Raw genomic sequence first — 12,831 nt, 5'->3', positions numbered from 1 at the left:
ATGAGGTGCTACAGGCTAGATTGATGTGACATCGAGTCGGGGTCCTGACATGTAATTATCGTCCTCTACCTCTCTGCCTGCCGCTCTCTCATGAGGGCTGGCTTCTCCATCCTCCTACACTGAATCCTGCTGGAGGGGGTTGTCTTCGGCACTATCCTGGGTGTTATTGTCTCCTGTGCCAGAATCACCATTTTTGCTGTGGCGGGATTTAGAGCGGCGCCGCTGATGCCGGCGCTTAGGCTGTTTCTTGGAGGGGTCATCCTCCGTTGTTCCATCTCCATTCCCATCTTTTGGGATGTCCACCATGTAAACGTCGTATGATGAGGTGGCCTTCCAGTGCCCTGTAGGCGCTGGTTCTTGGTCGTCTCTTGCATCGTCGTCCATACCGTCGATGTCTTTAGAGTCGAAGTCGACCATGTCGGTTAAATCATCGACAGTGGCTACGAAGTGGGTGGTGGGTGGGCTTTGAATTTCTTCGTCGTCCGCATCCCGACCTTCTTGACCATAGTCCGGCCAGGGCTCTCCTGATAAAGAGAGAGACTTTAGTGAATTCAGGATGTCGCCAAAGGGCAAGTGCCGAAAGATGTCCGCGGCGGTGAACTCCATGATCGGCGCCCAATCGGCGATTGGCAGGGGCGCGGAAGGTTCGGAGTCCGGAGAGGAGTCCGGTGCCTAGGAGTCACGAGCTTCGCAAAGGACAGGGTTGGTGTTCGGCTCAATCGCCGTAGAGATAGCAGCCCTGAGGCGGTGTCCAGCCACTCGTCCTCGATTGGCGCAGTCGGCTCCGAGCTAAGGGTCGGAGCGGACACTTGTGCGGCTTCCAGGGCACTGTCCGGCGGGAGAGCTAGATCATGCCCATAGTGACAGGTGCGGCGCGCTTGGCTGTGGCTTGAACCCGTTGAAGATCAAGTCTCCGCGGACGTCAGCCGTATAGTTCAAACTTCCAAATCTGACCTGATGGCCAGGGGCGTAGCTTTCAATCTGCTCCAGATGGCCAAGCGAATTGGCCCACAGTGCAAAGCCGCCGAATACGAAGATCTGTCCGGGGAGAAAAGTCTCACCTTGGACCGCGTCATTGTTGATGATCGGAGGAGCCATCGGGCCTAAATATGACGACACAGAGGAACTCTCAATGAAAGCACCAATGTCGGTGTCAAAACCGGCAGATCTCGGGTAGGGGGTCCCGAACTGTGCGTCTAGGCGGATGGTAACATGAGACAAGGGACACGAGGTTTTTACCCAGGTTCGGGCCCTCTCGATGGAGGTAAAACCCTACTCCTGCTTGATTGATATTGATGATATGGGTAGTACAAGAGTAGATCTACCACGAGATCAGAGAGGCAAAACCCTAGAAGCTAGCCTATGGTATGATTGTTATTCTGTCCTACGGACTAAAACCCTCTGGTTTATATAGGCACCAAGGAGGGTTAGGGTTACACAGAGTCGGTTACAATGGTAGGAGATCTACATATCCGTATCGCCAAGCTTGCCTTCCACGCCAAGGAAAGTCCCATCCGGACATGGGACGAAGTCTTCAATCTTGTATCTTCATAGTCCAGGAGTCCGGCCAAAGGTGATAGTTCGGCTATCCGGACACCCCCTAATCCAGGACTCCCTCACTTGGTTGGCTCTTTCACTTTTGAGCTCTTTTCTCGTGCGATACTTCACGAACCAAGATAGAAATTGTGTATGCTATGACAACTTTGTGACACACAAGTTGATACCAAGATATGCACCACTTTGGTATTGTATGTATGCTATGGAGTATGATCACTAATGTACACAAGTCATGTTGCCGGCAATACTCAAAGGCTAGTCTCGATGGGTAAGCTACGCAAAAGATGGGATATGATGGTTATCAATGCAATTGCAAGGTATGACAAAGATGTCGTCGAACTTACCGTCCGTAGCGAAGATGAGTAGTCGACGAAGATGAGCGGTGGTGATGTTGATGTCGCACCGTACCTAAATAGCCGAAACACAATAGGACACGGGAAATCACAACTCAAATTCTTGAACCCAAAGTTGAATGGTGGTACGGAGGGTGTCTCGGGGGGTTTGGCAGGTGAAGGTGGTGGTGGTCTAAGTGGTAGTGCGTATGAGTAGGTGGTGGTGGTGGAGAACTGCAAAAAATGCAGTTTCGTCAGAGGAAGCCGGATGATCCGGGCGCGTCCGGATGATCCAGGTCAAGGTCTAGATGATCCGGGAAGGTCAAACGCGATCGGGAACTGCTCGGGATGAACTCGAAAACGGCGAGAATTTCGACGATTCCGCGTATGTTGGATGGATTTCGAGGGGGGGAAGGTGGGGAAAGGCAAGATCCACGAGTTACACACCGAATCCACAGATCAAAATCAACAAAACATCATCAAAACCAACAAATCACAAAAGAAATTGGGGGCTTTTTTTGGTGGGGATTTTCAGATTTAGGACGAAATCAACAAAATCAAGCTAGAAAACACGGGGTAGGGGCTCCAAAAACGTGATCAACGTGGCTCATGATACCAAGATGATGTAGGGCGGAACCCTAGGGGCCGATCTTTCACGTTTGGAGTGTATCCTACGGAGAAACACAAAGAACGCGTGGAAGAACACGAGGGAAATCACGGGGAAAACGAGAGAAACACTCAACCGACAAGAGATCGATCACACAAGGTCTAGATCATCGAAGCACGAGTAGCACGAGATACAAAGTCAACAACGGACGATACATGAGTAACTGTTCTTCTCCGTGAGGAGGTCTTGATTGTCTTCTCCGGATGGAGGCCTTGAATCCGAATGGATCTTCTCTGAGGAGACACAGTCCCTCACGTGGAGTAGATCCGGTACAGATGAGCAGTGCTCTATCTCAAAATGAGCTAACACAATGCTAAATCTCGAAGTGAGGAGGAGGAGTCCTATATATAGGCTAGGGGCGAAGGGGTACATGGGCTCAGCCCAAGAAGCGCGCTCAAGCGCTGGCCGGATGATCCGGGGCTGGAGCCGGATGATCCGGGCTGGTCTGGATGATCCGGGTGGAGGCCCGGATGAGCTGGAGGCGCGGCTGGTGGCGTTGCAGGGCCAGATGTCCAGCTGGGGGTCCGGATGTCCGGGCAGGGTCTGGATGATCCGGGACGTTGTCCGGATGATCCGGCTTCAGGTGAAGTCTTCAGGTGTCTTCGGTGCGCATTAGCCGGATCGTCCGGACCGTGGTCCGGATCGTCCGGGCTCTGTTCGGTTCGTCCGGGCCGTCGTCGGGATCATCCGTCCAGTCTGGGACTTGGCACTTTTCCTCTCCGTCTTCACGCATGTCTTCCGCTTCCAGTTCTCCTTCCTTCCTAGCTTCTCCATGATCAACTCCTTGGTACTTGAGTATGCATAGCGTTTTCGTTTGAGGTAGTAACCATGTCTCATGTGAATTGAAAGGGAGTTGTGAGAGGAGAGATGTCACCTCGGTTTCAAGAGCTCTTGCACGTGCTCGAGTCATAGGTCCAAGTGGTGTTGTAGGGGATGTAGATGCATCCATGGGGATGATCGTGGGATGCTACGCATCAGTGTTCCTTGGCACCCACGTAGCACCAGGGGGTCGAACTCGACGACATTGATCTGGTACACGCGGCATCTCAGATGTGGACACATGGTGACGTACATAGTCAAGGTCCATGCATAATAATGTTGTGCTCAAATATGGCGGTCAGTAATACTGTGCAGCAAATAGTACTACTCCGGTATAGAGGAAGTAAAATAACCGGCTTATTATATATAGCCACTCTTGGCTACATGGATGAGATAGTAAGACATGGAAAAACAAAAATGGTGGCAGCTAGTGGGTTCAAGTCTTCAAGGGCCTAGCTAGCTATACACGTCCTCCAAGGTAAAAAGTACTCCTACTAGTACTAGTAAATATACTACTAGTACAACAATGAAAGCGAAGGCGAGAGGGTTAAAAAATGGAATGCCTGGGTAGATGGTGACGGTCCAATCATGGTAGATTGTGTGACCATGTTGCACATCTGTGGTACCATGGGTAACGACTGCTAAGATAGTTGATCCCAATATGCCAAAGTCAGCTACAAGGTTCCAGGTTAGACCGAATCGCGGATGCAAATGCACATCCAGGATCGGCGATCTTATTTTGATCGGGGGATGACTAGTCCCTGCAAAATAATGGAGTACCGTTAGGGATGCAAATGATGGTTTGTGCATTCTGTTTGTAATCTCCCGTACTGTAGGATGGCAACCAGATGGAACAAGTCCCCTGGCTTGTCACCGCGAAGATGCGTCCTAGATGGCGCACAACGTCTTCGAACATGTAGGGGTACAAATCTGCCACCGCCAACATGCGCCAGCCCCTTCCATTACTACCTCTTGCATTGATGGCAATCCTTATGTCAAACACCGCGATGATATAGTAATCGGCGTAGCCGCGTCACTTTGTCAGCGGGTCCGCAATTGCTATCTTCTTCAATCTCATGTAGGAATTGTCATACGTATTCAAGCCCAGCCAGTCCGGAAGGCCGATCCCAATGGTGGAGAAGGGGTCTACCGGAACGTCCGCACTGCTGTGGATGTTGTGCAAAATGATGGTGGTATCCGGCCGGAGGTATGCAAGCCAAGCTTCGTTGGCACCGACCCAGACCTATATATAAGATGGTGGACAGCGGAGAAATTACAGGATGGAAATGGAATAACTAAGTACTACATGATCAAACTCCATTACTAACCTGCTCATCGGACAAAATCCGACTGCCTCTCAACGTCAGCAACTGTAGCAGAGTAAACATGCAACCATGGCCAGGGAGTGGTGGAATGTTTGAAGGATTGTCCCATAGAAGAACCTTCTCCTCGAGGATGCATGGAAGACCAACAAGCATGGCCTTTTCCCAAGCCTGTTTAAGCACCATCTTGAAAAAGTTGCTGGAGGAAGCACCGAGTCTTGCGGCAATGAGGACGTCGGAGCGGCGTGGAATTTCTCCTAGAGAATCGTCGTCCAAGGTCTCCCAGCCCCGACGAGGAGGAGAACCTCCTGGCGAATCCATGGGAGCAGCGACGAACTGCCTTCTCTTCGGGGGTAGGGGAACTAGCAAGGAGGAGATTAGAGCGTATTAACCGCAGGGCCTCGTCCCTTCCAACTATAGATCGTTCCTTTGCGAAGGGGTGAGGCTATTATTTACTACTAGTGCTAGCATTATGGAACGTTATGGGATTGCATTATACTGTAAATACTAGCACTAGTAAGAAATTTTTGGCACTAGGTAGTAGTTTTTGCCGTGGATTAAGAAATTTTGGGTATGTTTTTGCTATTTTTTGTACACTCCAACTAGTGTCAAAAAATGTCTTACATTATGTGACGGAGGAGTACGTACTCGTACTGTAGCAGTACTAGTACTACTTTTTCTCAACTAGTATAGTGCACCAGTTTTGAACTCTTGAATCTCAGGGCCAAGGAGCTACAGTTGGAAGTGGAGCGTACTACTGTTCTCTAGAACCATCGATTTACTATCAATGCAGGGAAAGTACACCTGCGTAGTGGCCTAGTGGGTACTCTCGGTGCTCTACTCAGCCGCTCCTCTCATGTAGCTGGCCTACTCAGCCGCTCCTCTCACGCACACACTAGCAGCTTGTTTATCGGCGACGGTAACTGCGGGGGCAGAACATTTGAGTTATTTGATATAGAGAGACTAGGCTTTTCGCTTCCATTTTTGGAGGTGTAATGGATCTCATCGAACTTTGTTAGTAGTTCCTTCTTTATGAATGATATGAAGCAAAGCTTTTGCCTCCGTTTAAAAAAAACACATCAAGAGGAACTTCTTTTATAGTAGAGCCCATAATGGAGTGAAGTCCATGCATGCAATGCCACATGCTACAGAGTAGTAGTGGAGCACTTTACGTATAGAGCCATACTGCATAGTTCCCAATGCCCCGCCAGGCTTTTCCGGCTCCTCGAGCTTAATTAGGAGGCATTAGTTTAAATATGCTACTAGCTGATGAGGAAGCTGCAAGCAAGGTGTGGCTAGGGCGATCACACGAGCCACGGGATGTTGGGAAGGAAAACCCGTTCATGTGGCTAGGCTATCCAGTGCACCCAGATTGTGGTGCCGCACGTCCGTTTGACTTCAAAACTCAAACTACCCGTGTAAAATATTGGCTCGCAGCAAAGTTACTATTAAAAAAAAGGCCGTTGTGCGTTCGGCCGGGATCGAACCCACAAAATGAGGTATACGCTCCCGCGACCACTGGTAGTACTCGTTGGAGTACAACACGACCTAGAATCGCCTTTTGTCGCTAGTAGTACGTACATTATTCCTTACAAGAAACCCCTAATAATGCAAGAAACCACTAAAATGCCAAGAAACTGCCACCACTTGCATACGTGGCAGACTTAAGATAAGACCACCTTATCAACCATTGTACATGCTCTTACCAACCAGCCCTACTAAGAAACGACTACTCTACAAAAGTGTCGTTATAGGCACATTTCAACCCATGGCCCTATTTCACTACAAGAAAAATGCTCATCTATGACAAAAATTAGTGACCGCGGTTTAGTTAGTCATAGATCCATGACCAAAATTCACAAATTAGTCATGAAGGGTGTAGAAGGGCTCAAACCCTATAATCTCATGACAATTCAGAGCCAAAAGGTCATTATTTGATTTCATAGAAAGGTCATAAAGATGTGAATGGTGCATACTACCTTATTTCAGTCCATAATGACCAAAATATATCATCATAAAAACTTGATGAGGGTGTGTAGATGACAACTCAGCAATTTTGTCTACGTGGAGTTCCTAGTTGTCAATAATCAAAGGAGATGAGGGTGACTAGATTACAACTCAGTAATTTGATTAAGTAAAGTTGATAAAAAAGGGGCTGCACCAGACTCGAACCAAAGATCAATCGCTCCAAACAGCCACTTACCAGTTAGACCTCATCGTGTAATTTGTTACATTGCGATTGAGAATCTTTTAACCGGACATGTACGTGATGAGTGGGCCTTCTTTGGCCAAAATTGGACGTGTCCCTTTTTCTGAACAAAAAAAAAACAGGGCCAAGTCCGTGACTTAGAAACGAAACCTAGAAAAAGAATCCCCAATCGTGTTCGGCGGCGGCGCGGCTGACAGCGGGCGGCAGGCAGCGGGCGGCACCACGGCCGATCATCACCTACGCCGGCCAGGCAGCGGGCGGGGCCGCGGCCGACCATCATCCGCACCAAGCGGGGAGAGTGCGGCGCCGTGGCCGTCCATCATCGGGTGGCGAGCAGCGCCCGGCGGCAGAGGGCGTCATCTGTGGAGTACAGACGGCGGCGGATGGCGTCATCTCCAGAGCGGACTGCGTAGGGCGGCGTCATCTCTGTTTCTAAGTGCTGCAGCCGAACAAAGCTTCTGTTTTGAAGCTACAGGTAAGTGCTCTGAAGCTGCTGTTCTCACTCCTGAGTATTGTAGCTCTTTTCATTCTCTGATCATTTGTGTGGGGAAAAGTACTCCCATGCATGATATTAAAATACTGTGGCGTATTGTGGCGTACTTAAATCATCTCAACTCTACTGTGGCCTATTGTAACTCTACTATATGTTTACCTGTCATCTCAATTTTGCATCGATATTACATTATTAATGGTTCAAAATTTGAGAAAATTTTCCATCCTACACACGTGCATGATATTACATTATCAATTGTTATGTGAAAAATCTACTCTTTCTATCATGGTCATATCTGCTGAATAAACCCAAGTCTGCAGTAGCTAGTGTTTACTTCTTCAGTTTCGTCAATTTCGTCAGTAGTTTGAGGTTGTTTTCTGAATAAACCCAAGTCTGCATAGCTCGAGTTAGTTAGCGCCAAGAGCGAGTCTGGCGCCCCCTCTGATCGCTCGTGGGATGGCACGAGCACCATAGTCGGTGGTGGTGTGTAGTTAGGGGCCATGAGCCCGTTTCCTTTGCTGTACTGGAAGTAAATTCGTGAATGAAAGGTAGAAAAGCCGCAAGTTCTGCGCGGTGCAAACCCCCTGGCAGCAAAGTTTTTAAAATACTGTGGTATTCCAAAACCTTTGTGTTAGCTACTTTGGGTCTGTGTAATTCAATTCCTAAATTGTTGCCTTTTTTGTTCATTGGCAGATGGACAGAAGTTGGATAAAAGCTAGGAAATTTTCCGAAGAATACATCAATGGAGTGAAAGAGTTCATGAATTTCGTTCGTGAAACCTATGCTGAGGATGCTCAAATTCTTTGCCCGTGCCGCAAATGTCTCAATGGTAAACAAGAACCTCAAGGGAAAGTGGAGGATCATATTCTTATTTATGGGATGTCTAGCACATATGATAGGTGGATTCATCATGGAGAACCATTAAATGTTGAAGCTGATGCAGATGCACATCATGTGGATGGAGCTACTGATATCGTGGTAGATGTTGCTGAAAAGGATGTTCATTTCGAGGAGGAGGATCTATATGAAGATGATAGAATTCCTGACATGATACATGATCTGTATGGATCGGAGGACACGGGTAGACAGCAGTCAAAGTTTGCAAAAGTGATAGAAGAGGCAAAGTGCTCACTTTACGAAGGGTCTGAAACTTCAAGATTTTCATTTGTCGTGAAGTTACTCCACATCAAGTCTTTCTATCGGATCTCCAATGTTGCATTTAATGCAATACTCGCGTTGTTGGCCAAGTCATTCCCGAAGTGCTCGATTCCCAAATCTTATGATGAAGCACTGAAATTTATCCGTGCATTGGGGCTAGGCTATGATTCAATCCATGTGTGCCCAAATAATTGTGTCCTTTTCAGAAAACAATATGCCAACCATGACGAATGTCCGGTATGTGGTGCATCGAGATGGAAGGACTCAGATGGGAAAAAACATATTCCGATGAAAGTATTGAGACATTTCCCGTTGATCCCGGGGTTGCAGCGGATGTATTATTCGAAGAAGTCATCGGAAGAGGTACAATGGCACAAGCTGAAAAAGAAACCCGTGGAAAATGAAATAAGTCATCCAGTTGATGGTGAAGCATGGAAAGACTTTGATAAAAAACATAGAGATTTTGCTGAAGATGCACGAAACCAGAGAATTGGCATTGGTACAGATGGGTTTAATCCGTTTGGAAAAATTAGTGCTTCCTACAGCATGTGGCCTGTATTTGTGATGGCTTATAACCTGCCACCATGGGCATGTATGGATCAATGCAACCTCATGATGGCCTTACTTATACCCGGTCCAAATTCTCCAGGGAAGGATTTTGATTTGTTCTTGGATCCTCTCGTCGAAGAGTTGCTTGAGCTTTGGAAGGGTGTAAGTACCTATGATGCCTTAAGTGAAAAAAAATTAATCTACGTGCAGCAGTCCTATGGTGCATCCATGATTATCCAGGATTGAGCACTCTGTCAGGAAGAGTCGCGAGTGGCTACTATGCGTGTTTGCACTGTGACAAAGATCCCTGCTCACAGAGGATAAGAAACAAGATATGTTATATTGGACATCGTCATTTTCTTCCTCGAGCGCATCGCTGGCGAAGAAGCAAAGCTTTTAATGGTAAGAGTGAAAACCGTGACAAGCGAGAGGAATTCAGTACAGAAGAGCTGCTGCTGCAATTGGAGAATGTCAAAGATGTAAGACCAGGAAACCATCCTCAAAACAAGAAAAGAAAGCGTAAAGATGCTGGTCAATGCTGGAAACGGAGGGTTTGTTTGTGGGACCTGCCATACTGGATAGATTTGAAACTGAGGCATAATCTTGATGTAATGCACATCGAGAAAAACATATGTGACAACCTGCTTGGGACATTTCTTAACATTTATGGTAAGACAAAGGATACGGCTAATGCTAGGCTTGATTTGGAAGACATGGGTATAAGACCAGATTTACACCTCGACCGTGATGAGGATGGAAATCCAGTTGGTTTGCCAGAAGCATGGTACACAATGACAAAAGAACAGAAGCTTGCATTCTGTGAATTTATAAGACAAGTGAGATTTCCAGATGGGTATGCCGCTAACTTAGCAAAATGTGTTAGTCCTGATGGATGCAAGCTTCAATCACTGAAAACCCATGATTGCCATATCCTCCTCCAAAGACTTATACCAGTTGGTATCCGTGGAATCATGGATAAGGAGATATATGAAGTCGTCGCTGATTTGGGAAAAAAATTTGGAGAACTGTGTTGCAAAACTTTGAAGCTAGATGTTTTAAAAAGACTTAAGGAAGAAATCCCAGTTATTCTTTGCAAACTCGAGAAGATTTTTCCTCCAGCTTTCTTTGATGTCATGGTGCATCTAGCCGTTCATTTACCAGATGAGGCAATTCTTAGAGGCCCGGTGCAGTACGGATGGATGTATCCAATTGAGAGAAGGCTACTTACTTGTAAGCGTTATGTGAGGAACATGGCCAGACCTGAAGGATCGATTGCAGAAGCATATGTTGTTGATGAGTGCCTAACATTTTGCTCGAGGTACTTGGACGATGTGGAAACAAGATTTAATCGGGAGGGCAGAAATAGAGAGTGCGCTGATCTGCAAGCTTTTGATTTGTCGGTTTTCAACCACGGTGTGAATTTACTTGGAGGTTCGAGAAAGAAATATGCTGGGGATGATTATGACAAGATGGTTTGGTATGTTCTCAATAATTGTATTGAGGTTCAGCCATATCTCCAGTATGTGATCTCTTCTAAACATGTAAAATTTATTTTATATTGATCCATTTATTTAGGCAGGATGTTTTAACTCACTCTCCTTTGCATTGCAGACTATGCAAGGAAGAATTGCGGCAGGAAGATAGTCATAATGTTGATGAAAGGCTTGAGAAAGGATTTGCCAGATGGTTTCAGAATCATGTGACTTCTTTGCGTGTGGAGAAGAGAGAAGAGGTAAGTGATGATCTCTATGCTTTCGCATGTGGACCAGCTTCTGGAGTCTTATCATATTCAACATGTGTTGTTGAGGGTGTCCGGTACCACACAACGGACCGTGAGAAGAATAATAAGGCGCAAAACAGTGGAGTCATGGTTGAGGGAACCAATGATAGTGAAGTCAATGATGATGGAGAAGAGGAGATCATTGACTTCTATGGTCAACTGAAAGAAATCATCAAGTTGCAGTATAACTCTACCCAAGGTGTCAATCGTTCAGTCGTCTTATTACGTTGTGATTGGTTTGATCTGGATGCCAAAAAGATAGGACTTAAAGATGATGGACATTTCAAAAGCATCAATATTGGAAAATGTTGGTATAAAAATGATCCTTTTATTCTGGCAACACAGTCAACAAAGGTGTTTTATTTACAAGACACAAAGTATGGTGGAGATTGGAGAGTTGTGTAGAAATTTCAGCATAGACATTTGTGGAGTGTGACTGAAACTTCCATGGAGCAAGGTCCCAATGGTAGTGGACTAAATTACCAGGATGATCATTCGGAGGAAGTTCCGGTGAGAGCTAATGAATCCACTTTGTCGAATCTGCTGCGCAAAGACCAAGAACACTCTGTGATTGATCCTGTTGTAGCGGCAAAACTTGTCAAACAACATATTGAATTATTGGATGAAAGCAAGGAGGAGGACGACCACGATGAAACTATGATGCAATATCGTAGTGATGATGAAGATCACACTGGGCACAATATTGGTGATGATGACGAGTAGTTCCAGGTCTGTGAATTTATCTTCTGTATTCACTTCTCTCTAGATTTTATCTCATGTGTTCACATCTGTCTTAATGCCTTGCCTTGCCTTGTTCGGTTCTAGTGCAGAAAGTTCTATGGCCAATTGATATGCTATTGCTTACATACTTCAAACTTACTGGATTAATTCTCTCAGGTATGACTTCCTGAACAATTGCTCAACTAAGATGGACCTCTTTGTCGTTCTGGAGCGTGTTGGGATCAAGGAAGATGGGTGACCAAGGAAGATGCCATGAAAAAAAGATGCCATGAAGTGGTTCCAGGTCAAGTATGAGTGTGTCATCCTGAAGAAGTCCCATGGTAGCTAGTAACCTTTCGAGTCATTGAGTTGTTGTTAGAGTTTTAGTCAGTCATACTTCATCTGGATCATGGAATCGTATGTTTATTGGTACAAAGCCGCACTAGTAATTTTCCCTAATCTGTTTATTGAAGTAGTTGGTTCTGACTTAGTGTTGTGTGGGTTCAGACGTTGTAATGTGTGGGTTCAGACTTAGTGTTGTGTGGCCTTGGTTCAGTTGGGTTCAGAAACAACAGTCAAATAGAGAACCTTGGTTCAGTTGGGTTCAAGGATCCTTCTAGAAACGTATTTTTGAAATTCAAAACAGAACCTAAAAACTTCTTTTTGTTTTTTCAAAAAAGTGACGAAATATTGGAAAACATGAACAAAATTAAAAGATATTTTGATTCCTGAACAAAATTTTGAAAACGCGAACAATTTTCGAAAAGATGAACAAAAGAATTCAAAGTAATTGTAAACAAATTTTGATTCCTGAACAATTTAATTTTCGACTATGTTTTTTTTTGAAAAGTGAATTTATTGTATCGTGAACAACATTCCAAAGAAATTGTGAACAAAGTTTGATTCCCGACATTTTGTAATATACGGCGAACAATTTTTATGGATAGTGAATTTTTTTAATGCATGGTAAACATTTCTGGGACATTGTTGAAACATGATTTTTTTAAACGTGAATATGTTTTTTAAAATGTAGTTTTTTGGATGCAGACATTTTTATGAATGTTTAACAAACTTGAAAAACGTGATTTTTTTTGAAAATTTCGGGTTGATGAGAAACAACAAAAAAGGAAATAGAGAAAAAAGAAATAAATAAACATAAAAACATGAAAAGGAATTCGGAAAACACGAAGAAACTAGGAAAATGAGTAAAAGATTTCAGGCTGAA

The 12,831-nt window shown here is 45.4% G+C and overlaps 1 protein-coding gene across 3 annotated transcripts; it reads left to right on the top strand.

Moving 5' to 3' along the window:
• The first annotated feature begins 7,031 nt into the window (after positions 1-7,031).
• LOC123137285 (uncharacterized) lies at positions 7,032-12,200 on the top strand. 3 transcript variants are annotated; one of them, XM_044556978.1, is made up of 4 exons: positions 7,032-7,381; positions 8,093-10,625; positions 10,718-11,615; positions 11,784-12,200. In XM_044556978.1, the coding sequence occupies exons 2-3, from the start codon at positions 9,718-9,720 to the stop codon at positions 11,289-11,291; spliced, it is 1,482 nt and encodes a 493-aa protein (XP_044412913.1). In that variant the 5' UTR covers positions 7,032-7,381; positions 8,093-9,717; the 3' UTR covers positions 11,292-11,615; positions 11,784-12,200. The 3 variants fall into 3 exon arrangements, with proteins under 3 accessions (XP_044412913.1, XP_044412915.1, XP_044412914.1); XM_044556980.1 differs by having other exon boundaries at positions 11,717-12,200; XM_044556979.1 differs by having other exon boundaries at positions 11,712-12,200.
• Positions 12,201-12,831: the final 631 nt, after the last annotated feature.

The sequence above is a fragment of the Triticum aestivum genome, chromosome 6B, assembly GCF_018294505.1.
Source record: "Triticum aestivum cultivar Chinese Spring chromosome 6B, IWGSC CS RefSeq v2.1, whole genome shotgun sequence".
NCBI classification, from domain to species: domain Eukaryota; kingdom Viridiplantae; phylum Streptophyta; class Magnoliopsida; order Poales; family Poaceae; genus Triticum; species Triticum aestivum.
This window is presented reverse-complemented; position numbering and strand designations above follow the sequence as displayed.

Coding starts and splice junctions, on each gene's coding strand:
- LOC123137285 (XM_044556978.1), top strand. CDS start 9,718: ATGCACATCGAGAAAAACATATGTGACAACCTGCTTGGGACATTTCTT. Junction 10,626..10,717: donor GAGGTTCAGCCATATCTCCA/GTATGTGATCTC, acceptor TTTGCATTGCAG/ACTATGCAAGGAAGAATTGC.